The sequence below is a fragment of the Cryptomeria japonica genome, chromosome 6 (genome assembly GCF_030272615.1).
Source record: "Cryptomeria japonica chromosome 6, Sugi_1.0, whole genome shotgun sequence".
Lineage (NCBI taxonomy): Eukaryota > Viridiplantae > Streptophyta > Pinopsida > Cupressales > Cupressaceae > Cryptomeria > Cryptomeria japonica.
Window position 1 is genome coordinate 208,392,171 of NC_081410.1, and position 12,227 is coordinate 208,404,397.

Consider the following 12,227-nt stretch of genomic DNA (forward strand, 5'->3'; position numbering starts at 1 on the left):
GATTTGGTTTGCCTCGAGGTTGATGAGGAAACCCTAACCGCCCATGTTTTTGAATTGGCTTTTGGCGGGAAAACTAGGTTATAAATGAGGATGCCAAAATCATTGAGGGTTGTTGCTGGAAAGAAGAAGATAGAGTTGCTGCGAAGTGTGTGAGTGCTGCATGAGAGAGCTACATCAGTCAAAGAGAAAATAGCTAAGGATAGCAGTGACTGAGGGAGTGAAGGTTAAACTGGTGACAAGGTTTAATAGAGGGTTAACCGGTATGGTTTGAGCAACCGGTATAGCAGCTAGAGTGCATCTGAAGAGATAACAGGTAGGGGCTTGCACCGACAGATAGACAGTTGAGAAGATTGAAGAGCTGAGCAGCAAGGAGGAGATCCGGTAGAGAAGAAGAAGAGCAGAGGTGAATCAGTAGAGTTTACCGGCAATACAGCAGCAGATAAGAGTAGCAGAAGAATGAGTCGGTGTAGTAGAGAAGGTGTCTCATCGACAGAGTGAGGTATATGAAATGGTTACAAGATTCACTTGTAACAGTATTACTAATTTTGTATTTGAAGATATCTTTGAGATCACTGAGTTGTAGCTCGGTGCAGGGGTTGTAGCTCCTTTGGGTTGTAGCCCATAAACAAGTTAGGGGTTGGTGCTCCTTGAGTTGGTGCCCTAAATCAGGGGTTGTAGCTCCTTGGGTTGTAGCCCTAAACATTGTAACAGAGATTTATTGTGAAGCTGGATTGGAGCAGTAGACTCCAGCAACATTGCTCACCGAGGTTTTTCCCATCTTGGGTTTTCCTCGTGCATACTAGTGTTATGTGATGTCGCTTTGTGTGAATCCATTTGTGATTAGCCTTCCCACTAACCAGTAAGTCTGCATTGTGTTAGATCCCATAACCGGTATGCTCACATAAGTCAGTTAAAGGGAAAAATTTTGAGAACCACTGATTCACCCCCCTCTAAGTGGTGCATTGTGTCTAACATTAGCAGCTTTGGATGAAATTTTGTAGTGCATGTAACAGCTAGTGTGTTTGCAGACCGTTTGAGTGATTGTTTAATGAACAGCAACAATAAGCTGATATTATAAGATTTGATGTGAAATTAAGTTTAAGTTTAATCAATCCTTGCAACATAACGTGGCAAGTGTGTTCAAACCCTGAAATGCTAATATGGATTAACTGTATCATAGTAGCAACAATCGTTCTCAGGAATAAATAAGAAAAAAAAAAGGTAAGATTTAGTCAAAAACCACAATTCAATCAAGAAAAGATGGGGTTAGAATTTTCAAAAAGAAATTGCAGCAGACAAAAAATTGTGACTTTTTGCAGATATATTGCCAAAAATAGGGAATATACAAATTTTTCAAAGTTTAATCACATAAAAATTGAGAAATTACCAGGAAAATATTTCTTCCGATTTTACGAAAATATCACGATTTTGACAGTGAAAAAATGAGGAAAAAGTCCAGAATTCCCGAGAAATCACGATTTCTCACAATTTTTTCCTGATTTTTATTACTATGGTATCAAAGTATGAAATAAAATTAAGTACTGTCTGCATGGATAGAAACACTTCAATAGACATTGGACAATAACTAAGACCAAGAAGAATCATAGATAATCAAAAAAGGCAAACACGGTGGGGAACATAATGTACGTAATCAAACTTGGTTCTACCCTCTGCAGAGGGCACATCGGTTTTAATATAGCTTCTTTTCAAAAGTTAATGTGTCAAAAGGATAGATCTCTTCAAAACCACTAGGAAGATGTTGTCTCCAGCTTCACCAATATTAAAACTTTAGAAAAGATTAAACAATGCTCAAAAGAGAGTGAAGAAATAGAGATTCAGAAGAAAATATGACAGAAAATGAGTAAGTGATAAGAAAATCAGTTTCTATACACATGTTCAGGAAATATTAAATATTGACACAATCATAAGAACTAAAAGTTGGTCCTCATCCAGAAACTACTATTTCTTCTTAGTTAATATGTGATAAGCTATGGGATTGTTAATTTGTTTTGCCAATAACTTTAGTTCTTACAGCAACTAATTTTGATTCAACAAAAAAAAAACAGAATACACAACAAATTTCATTGAAGCTATATAACTTATTTAACAAAATTTTCCAGGTTTTCAATCCAAAATAAAGAAAACAATCATTGAAGTAGATTCCATTCCATGTCTTCCACTTACTTGGGCATATAATTTCTTTCCATATCAAGAGCATAAGTAAATTCAAAATTTTAGAGAATACTTACTTGCTTATACTGAAGAGTAGCAGCAAAGAAGACAGCCAAAATGATTAAGATCACAGGATAAATAAAATATGAGTCGAAACGATAACACAGACCAGAGGCAAAGCCACAGCATGCAACACCGAGAATACACACAACAGCCTCATGCCATTTTGTGTACCCTTTGGCAGGAAATTCAGATTGAATTTGTGCATCCACTTTTATACGAAGCATGATGACACAAGCTGAAACAACTGAATATCCTGACTGTTACAATTGGTCACATAACAAATATTAGTTTCCATTGGAACCTAATTCTATGAGTCAGGCTAATGCAATTTCTATTGTTTTTCCAATTCCCAACAAAAAGCCAGATTTCTATTTATGAGTTATAAAAAAAAGTAGCAAAGTTTCAAGTCAGAAATATACCAGTGTACCGACTGACAAAATATGAGAAAGTGAGCTGATATTGAAGAAGGTTGCCAAGATTCCAGCAACACATCCAACCCAAATTTGGGAGTTGATAGGGGTCCGATATTTAGGATGAATCTCTCCAAAAAAGGATGGTAGCAGGCCGTCACGTCCTAGACCCAGATATAGGCGTGACTGCCATAAATGCAACATATAGTAAGAAAGAGTTAGTTAAAAAGAAAACTAAACTACAATGAATTCATTAAAATCATGTGTCTACAACACTTGTATATGATTGTAGAATTATAACCTGAACATATAATCCAACGAGAAGTGTTGTAGTAAGACCGGCAACAGCACCAACACTTATAAGGACAACAACAAACTTTAGGCCCTTGGCAGAAAAAGCTTCTGCCAAAGGTGCATCTCCACCAAGATATTCATAAGGTAGCATGCCCGTTAAAACTAAGCAGACACCAATATATAAAGCTGCACAAGCAATCAAGCTAACAAGTATGCCTATTGGCAAGTCCCTCTGAAAAAAAATTACACAAATCAAAAATGTGTTTACATTATATGTCATTAAGATAATAATAAGAAAACTAAAGATGAAATTTTTATGCCAATCTTATGTGATATGTCACAAAACTAAATGAAAAATATGCACCATTCTGTATCTAATTACTCATTCAATATTTAATTCCATAAAAATATGTAAAAAAAAGGTATACGACTCTTTGATCATTTAAGTAATCTAAGATGGATTTTCCAAAAGAATAAAAGCCCCTGATGTGATGGAAGCATACAGAAATTATGGACAAAAACTTGCACATCACCTTGGGTTTCCTGCATTCTTCTGCTGAGTTTGCAACTGCATCAAATCCAACATAAGCAAAGAACACAACTGTGGCCCCCGTGACAACTGCTTTGAATCCATTAGGAGCAAAAGGGGTCCAATTTGACACATCAATCTCAAAAGCACCACTAAAAATTACCAGCAGAACAATCATAACCTGGAACATAAACACCACCATATGCTGTCAAAGGTGGCACCTGAGAGAGCCCATATAAAATAATATTATCCACTATGCTTGACTTAAAAACTCTAATAAACTTTACAAAGCATTTAAAAAAATTCATGGATTCAAAACATTTATTGTAGTGCAAAATTGTTAATGAAAGTAAAGAAAGCTAAACTGAACGCATGTATGACACGATCCTGAATGCTGTATTTTTTTTTGCATCATTGTTTCAAATTATACTCCACAATCCACCATTGGGATGAAGAGAAAGAAATAGCAGAGTTACCCGGGGACGCGTCCCCGACCTGAAAACCCCCGTCCCTGTCCCAGGGACGTTTCGGGGACTTGGGGACGGCCAGGGGACGTTTCCCCCCGTCCCCAAATTGCCCTGATTTTGAGGGGACGTCCCCGAAACGGGGGGACGCCTGCCCTAGCTCTGGGGGACATCCGTACGTCCCGGGGACAGCTGGGACGGCTGGGACATCCCCAATCCGTCCCGGGGACGGCCAAACGTCCCCCATATCTAAGGTCATTAAAAAATATTAAAAAATAAAAAAGTTGCATTTTCAATTTTTTATTTAAATTTTCTAATATAGGCCCCTTATTAATTCAAATTGTTATTAAAAATATAAAAAAAATAAAAGAAAATATTAATTAAATTTTAAATTTATTAATTTTATATCAAACGTTTAAAATTTTAATTAATTCATATTATAAATATAAATATTAAATTGACAATGAAACTATATGGCAGCAGTGTAGCCTTTGGGCATTTTGACATTTTGTATGTTATTTCTTTAATATCTATTATGATATGCATATTGACAATGTGAATGAACTGAAATTCTGATTTATGAATGCATAATTGCATATTGTCTATTGAGTATTAACAATGTTGTATGTTCAGAATTTACATTCTAAAATGTTTTCAACTTTTCATAGTACCATACACATGCTATATCCATGTTTTCAAATGAATATAATGTATATATGCATGCTTTATCCATGTTTTCATATGGACATTTAGAATTTTGAAATTTTTGTATATATTTTAAATTTTTCCTATATTTAATATAGCCGTCCCCTTTGCCATCCCCTGCCGTCCCCAAATTTGACAAAAAAATTTGCCATCCCGGAAACGCGTCCCGCCATCGCCTGCCATCCCCGTCCCGGAAACTCGGGGTAACTTTGAGAAATAGTAGACTACAGACTTGCTCACTAGATAGAAGGGAGAAGGGAGCGCAGACAACAATGAATCAAAAAAGGACCAAAGGTAGCTTGAGTAGTCACACAAAAATGGAAACTATTAGGAATGGCAATATTATTTTTTATATGCTAAGAATGAGTACTCATTTCTAAATATTAGAAATTGAATCAAGAATCAAATTATTATTTATATTCAAATTTTGTTCTACAAATAAGAATGATAGAATTCAGCATTGGTATAGAACTTAACACAAAGGCATAGAAAAATATAACATTATTACACTATTAGAGCCAAAAACCAAGAGTATTTTACTATATATTAGCTCGTGTATGTGTGTGTATATAATATATATAAAACAATTGTTAGATTAATATAAACAATTTTGATAATTATAATATCAAATATTAATAAAAGGTATATAGATATTATTAACTGCATAATTATTTAAAATAATATTAAACAATTATTAGTTATACTAATATTAGAAAATCTTTGCATAGATTAGCAATTGTAATAATATTCAGATTAATTTATAGAGAAATTAATCAACATATTAAATAGTAATTATATAAAGTCAAAAGTAATCAATTGGTGGAACCATTTAATTCTCATATTGGAGACCAAGGTTCAGTTCTCCTCAAGGATATCTTAGCACCAATAGGGCATGTTAAAGTGATGTTTCCACTGCAATGATTGTGTGTGGTAAGCCCACAAGTGTTGAAGGAGGGAAGCAAGGAAGAATAAAGAGAAGCTGCCCTACAAGAGGAAATAGAAGGAGAAAGCATTCAAGCTATAGAAGCGAAGGAGGGAGGAAATGAAAATGCATGCTCTATAGGTTAAGAAAGGAAGCGAGAAGAAGGCAAGAAGTTCAAACAATAGGGGCATTGCAAGAGGAAGAATAGGAATTTGAAAAATAACGGCAACAGTATCCCCCACTAGTATAGTGTTAGTTAAAGCAATATCCTTGCAAATAAATTGTATAAGATATGATCATCTAAACAAACCCTCATGATTCAAGGGTGGAAGCCCCAATAGAACTACCACTAATTAATATTAAAAAAAGCGACTATATAAATAATTAAATAGAAATTGGCCCATTAATGGGCCTTGCCAAGTTCATCCAGAAGACAAATAGGCACAAAAGATAACATGCCTCGCGCCTGTTGTGACTTATTCACACATCGCCCCATTGCAAATGGGGACCCCTACTTTTTCGCTTTGTGGGGTTTTGCTTTCTAGGTTTTAGGGTTTTGTCTGTTAGCCTTTGCGTGATGAGTGTTGTCAAGGGGATCGCTGGATAGCAGGCTCTGCTTGAGCTAGGTTGAGTCTTTGGGGCCCCAAAATTAGGGTTTCTTTGAAAGTCTTCCTTAGGGCTTGGTTTTGATCTTGTTGCTAATTGTGTCTTGCTTGGTGAGTGAATATCATTCTTGAAGGTCCAAGCTAGGTCAAGTTGGTGAGTGGTGAAGTCTGGAATGTCATCCTGATCTTCAAATGCCCTGAAATTTGGCTAAGTCTGGAATGTCCTGATCCTAAAATTTGGCCAAGTCTGGAATGTCCTGATCCTGAAATTTGGCTGTCTAGAATGTCCTGATCCTGAAATTTGACTAAGTCTGGAAAACTGAAGAATCCTCCAAAAACTAGATTTTGCAATATAACTCCTGGAGATCCGAAACCACTCTCAAACATCCTGACAGTATATATGGAATATAACTTAAAGTATAAGAAAGAAGAAAGATATAAGGAAATGTCACTTGTACTTAAATGTTATATTCCATAAAATGATCCTGACGGAGAGACCAAAATGTCAAATTTCGCTCCTGACCCTTCCAAAGGGTCCAAAGCGAAATTCTCCATAAGACATTCTACTTGCACCAAAACCTAGAACTAACGCATTCCCAGGCTTCAATGAAGGTAAAAACGCTTGTTTGAATGAAGAAATGTGAAAATGAAGTCAGGACCTTGGCCAAGAATAGGGATTTCGCTCTTGACCCTTCCAAAGGGTCCAAAGCGAAAATCCTTGAAGACCTAAAATTTTCACTTATCAAGGCCAAATTTCTAGTTCCTAAGGCATGTTTGAAGGTATTTTTGAATGTTCTAGCCTTGTCAAGATTGAAAGATGAAGGATTTTAGTCAAGAAGATGAATTTCGCTCCTGACCCTTCCAGAGGGTCCAGAGCGAAATTCTTGAAAACACTCATTTTTCCTTTAGCAAGAGTCAAGACCAAGGTGAGGATGCATGAGGAAGGATCTATGTTTGCCTCCCAAAGACGATGAAAATAGGAAAAGTCAAGGATCCAACCCAAAACATGATTTTCGCTCCTGACCCTTCCAAAGGGTCCAGAGCAAAAATCTTCCTAAAGCTCATTTCCTCCCTAGTTTGACCAAATTTTGATTTGCAAAGCATCTTGAAAGGAGGATGGACGTGTTTGGACTTTGGAAATGTGTGAGAGCTTTGAAAAAATGAAGGATTCTAGCCAAGAAGGTGAATTTTGCTCCCGACCCTTCCAAAGGGTCCAGAGCGAAATTCCTTGCAAGCCTATTCTTTTGACCTTGTTTTGGCTTAAGACCTTATCCCTTGGGTGAAGAATGATGTCTAGTTGTCTTCTAGATTGGATTGGAGTTGAAGAAATGGAGAATCAAGCCAAGAATGAAATTTTCGCTCCTAACCCTTCCAAAGGATCTAGAGCGAAAATCCTCCTAGACCTCATTTCTTTCCTTATTTGGCCAAATTTTGATGTCCAAGGCATGTTGAAAGAGAGAATGGGCATATTTAAATCCTTAAGGACATTTGAAAAAGTTGAGGAATGAGTGTTTTAGCCAAGGAAGGAAATTTCGCTCCTGACCCTTACAAAGGGTCCAAGGCGAAATTCCTTACAAGCCTATATTGTTTACCTTGCTTGAGCTTAAAACCTTGTTCCTAGGGCAAAGAGAGATGAGATTTTACCTTGCAATGAAGTTTCAAGTTGAAAGAATGATGATTTTTGGTCAAGAATGAGATTTTCGCTCCTGACCCTTCCAAAGGGTCCAGAGCGAATTTTCTCAAAACCTATCTTTTCCCTCAAATTTATGCCAAGTCTAGTGTGGTTCAAGATTAGAGGTGTCTTTAGGCATGTCCTTGAATGGTCAATAATTATCAAGTTTGAAGGAATTGAGCCAAATGATGAAAATCGCTCCTGACCCTTCCAAAGGGTCTAGGGCGAAAATTCTTCAACCACCTATTTCCCCTTGCAAAATCATGTCAAACTTGGGTTGGATGTGAGAGGAGAAGTGTTTTCTAGCCTTTTGAGGTGAATTCAACTTGAAATGATGGAGGAATAAGCCTAAATTAAGAAATTCACTCCTGACCCTTCCAAAGGGTCTAGAGCAAATTTTCTCTAAAACACCTTTTTTCCCAATTTTGTGCCAAGCCAAGTGCTGACTAGGGCGATTTTTGATGGGAGAGGTCCTCAGGAATGACTTTGACTTAGCAATGATTATCAAACTTGAAGGAATTGAGCCAAAAAGTGATTTTCGCTCCTGACCCTTCCAAAGGGTCCAGAGCAAAAATCTTAAAACCACCTATTTTCCTTGCAAGTCTAGTCAAACGTTAGGTTTTCATGGCTTGGATGGGTGCGAGGAGACATGTTCTTGCCTTTTGAAGTTAATTGGTGTTGAAAAATGATGGAAATTAGCCCAAACCAAGGATTTCGCTCCTGACCCTTCCAAAGGGTCAAGAGCGAAAATCCTAGGATCACCTACTTTCTTTGCAAGACAAGTTAAAATTTTTATTTTTATGGCCTAAATAGGAGTGAGGCAATGTGTCCTTAGTCTTGGAGGTGAATTGAAGTTGAAAGGATGGAGGAACATGCTCAAAACTTGAAAATCGCTCCTGACCCTTCCAAAGGGTCCAGAGCGAAAAACACTAAAACTATCCTTTTCTCCAAATTTTCTGCTAAGTCAGGCCTAGACTAGGGTGAGAGAAGCTATTTGGAATGCCTTGGAAAGATGTTTGACCATCAAAAGTGTGAATTTTGAGCTAAAATGAGAATTTCGCTCCTAACCCTTCCAAAGGGTCCAGAGCGAAATTCTAGATAGGTCCTGTCCCTGGCTAGGTTTTTGAGCGAATTTGACCTTTTAGGCCTTGTGAAGATCAAACCAATACTGGCAAGTTGGGAAATGGGTTCAATGTGAGGGAGTCCAGATGAAGTGAGGTGAAGAAAGTGAAATTGGGTGTGAATAGGCAAGCAAAGAGTGAATTTCGCTCCTGACCCTTCTAGAGGGTCCAGAGCGAAATTCATCAAAATCACTATTTCCCCTTTGTGTCGAGGCAAGATTTTGAATCCTAAGGCATGAAAAGACTCGAGGGAGGTTATTTAAGCCTTGCAAGATGAATTGAGGTGAAGGAAGTGTAAAATGAAGCCTAAAGAAGGAATTTCGCTCCTGACCCTTCGAGAGGGTCCAGAGCAAAATTCCCAAAATCACCTAGTTTGCCCATGAGGAACGTCAAGTTGTGGATTCCCAGCCTTTGGTGAGGAGAAGGATAGCGTATGCTTGCCTTGGAAGGCATTTTGGAGTAGAGACATGATGGAATTTGTCCAAAGATGCAAAATTCGCTCCTGACCCTTCCAGAGGGTCCAGGGCGAAATCCTTTGAAACTACTATTTTTCACCTTGTTTGGGCCAGGCGAGGAGCTAATTGTGAGGTAATGTTGAAAAGAGGTCTAAATTGGCCAGGAATGCAAAATTCGCTCCTGACCCTTCCAGAGGGTCCAAGGCGAAATTCTTATGGAGCCTGTCCTAGAGGAGAACCCTGAGCAAACTTCATTTTGATGTCTTCTTGTTGATGATTTAAGGTATAAAATGCTATGTTAGAATAAATATATTGTGTCCTTAATCATTTTATGGTTTGTCTTGCAAGTGAAAGAAGACCAAGCCAGAGCAAGGACGGCCTCCTCCAGTCCAACATCAGCAGGGATGACCTCCTCCAATCCAACATTATCAAGCACGACCTCTTCCAGTCCAGCATTTGAAGGAAAGATACACCATCCATCCTGCACATCAAAGACAAAGGAGGTTAAAGCAAGGGTCCATTGGAGAAGCAGATAGTCTCAGAAGAGTTAATTAAAGTTAGCTTCTCAGCATCATCAAATTGAACATCAACCAAGTTGCAAGTGTCAGACAAGGTGGCGTCCCAGTCATCACTCCTCTAGTCGGATTGGTCCACCTCATCGTGTCCAGATTCAATGTACCTGACTCATCAAAGATGACACAAACTTCGATGTACCTACCCCGATTATCCATTGGTCGAATATTCCAGAGAAGACATGTGTCCAAATAATGCAATTATTTCATTGGCCAGAATTGAGTTTGTTGTAACAAACCCTAATTAGGGTTTTTATTGTAAAATCTCGGCCATTGATCTCAAATTGATCTGGGCCATTGAATTGTATTGTGAGCGCTATATAAGCCCTGGCTCCTCATTTGTAAAGGATGAATGGTTAGCTAATAGACAATAGTGAGAAAATAGTTGATAGGCTGTGAATAGGTAGTTGAATAGCAAATAGAATAGCAATTAGAGTAGAATAGGAAGAGAAGACAAGACATTGTTGCCTCAATTGTAAAGACTTCTTTTTCATTGAAGATATGGTGAAATATGTCGTTTCGTTGCAATATGCATGGTCTCTTGTTGAATCTTCATTTTAGATGATAGATAATTAAATTGAATGAAAGAAGTTGTTGAATGCACCTATGTGGAATCCGTCTAATCCATACCACTAGCCTCTTACTGATTGTAAGTGCGCCCTGCGTGGTCAACTGGCATAAAATGAGCTTAATCTCAAGTCGTTACATGTCTATTGTTCATGCATTAAATTGAATGATGATCAATATCTGATGGTGTCCGATTTGAATATATTTGAAGCATCCCCCAGAAGATCGCACTGAGTTGGTGTTGAATTGTTCAACTTGATGGTGAGACTCAGCCCAGTAGGACTCCACCTAGTCGTTCATCCATCTTCTCGCATTCTAGGTAGTAGAGTAGACTTCTTGAACCCTGCATCTTTTGTCATTTGTTTGTCTTCCAATTAGTTAATAGGACTTGTGATTCCAGCAAATCAGACGTTTAGGTCATTGAGTGTAAGTCCCCTTGTGATTCCAGCAAATCACATCATACCGCGAAGAGCTTATCCACACGTAGAGATCCTACATAACAGAACCTTGGAGTTACTCCGATTGATCCTTCAGCGAGATCTTCAACAATCGGGAACTTTGTTCAAGAGAGGATAAGATACTTTGGTATTTTATTCTGTGTTTGGTTGTGTACAAAATACACATCAACAGTGCCCCAGGAAGGATGGTTTAAAATAAACTTTGATGGAGCTTCCAAGGGCAACCCAGGGCCATATGGGGCTGGCTATGTTGTAAGAGATTGGAAGGGAAATATCATTGTGATGGGGACAAAAAAACTCTCTAACGGGACAAACAATGTTGCTGAGGCACAAGCTGCTTTGTTGGCAATCAATCTCGGTGTGAATATGGGGCTTTGGAAGGTGATTCCGCTATTATAGTTAATGCAATCAAAATAGGAGAGACTCAAGCTTGGCACTTGTATAAATATCTTATGGCAATTAAACGAGATTTGATGGAAGTGAATGATTCCATGTGACACATATGCAGCACGAGGGGAATGAGGTGGCTGACACCTTGTCTAAATGGGCATTGTCCTTCAATGATGAAGAGGATGTACATTGTGAGGATTTTTGAAATCTGTCGACGGATCTTGATGGTACATCGCATGCCGAAGTTGGTGCACATTAATAATCATTCTTTAATGTTTGAAGATGAATGTGATTAAAGTTTGTGGCTAGGAGTTATAAGGTGGCGGAGGACACTAGTTGTTGGCATATAGGTGATGGGTGGATATGTGCAGACAAAATGGAGGCGGCATTCACTCTCCAAACAACAAGGCAGCAAGTCGCCTTTTTGGGGAAGATTTCCTCTAAGAGAATTAAAGGGCTGTTTAATTTTAGTGAAGAGAGACTAGTGAACGCAATTGATACTCTATTTGGTGAGGATTTCTTGTCTTCTACTCATAGGTATTGTGTAAATGCAGACATTGTTGCAATAGTGGCTGTCTGGGGTCTGGAGTTGGGTGAGAGGGAGGAGGTTGTGGAATGGGCCATGCATTCATGCTTTGAGGATGATTGGCTTCTGAGGCTTCAAACAGTGATGGCATGGGCGGTGCCGGGGGCAAGTTTCGACCTGCGGGAAGGGGTTGAGAATGAGGAAGCGGATGAATTCTGGGTACTTTTCCCTTTCATTCGCTGGCCTGTTGGAGTTAACAGGGATGCGAGAAGGGTGAAAGTAGCAAAGGGCTGGAATGTGCT

General features: G+C 38.4%; 1 protein-coding gene across 1 annotated transcript in view; it reads right to left on the bottom strand.

The window, feature by feature from the left end:
• Nucleotides 1-12,227, bottom strand: part of LOC131069830 (cationic amino acid transporter 9, chloroplastic) — an 86,811-nt gene that overhangs the window by 19,244 nt on the left and 55,340 nt on the right. The window contains exons 3-6 of the mRNA XM_058005402.2: nt 3,473-3,649; nt 2,947-3,171; nt 2,655-2,831; nt 2,250-2,492 (exon numbers count right to left, since the gene is read on the bottom strand). Of these exons, the coding sequence (XP_057861385.2) occupies nt 2,250-2,492; nt 2,655-2,831; nt 2,947-3,171; nt 3,473-3,649 (822 nt within the window). The remainder of the gene's footprint in view (nt 1-2,249; nt 2,493-2,654; nt 2,832-2,946; nt 3,172-3,472; nt 3,650-12,227) is intronic.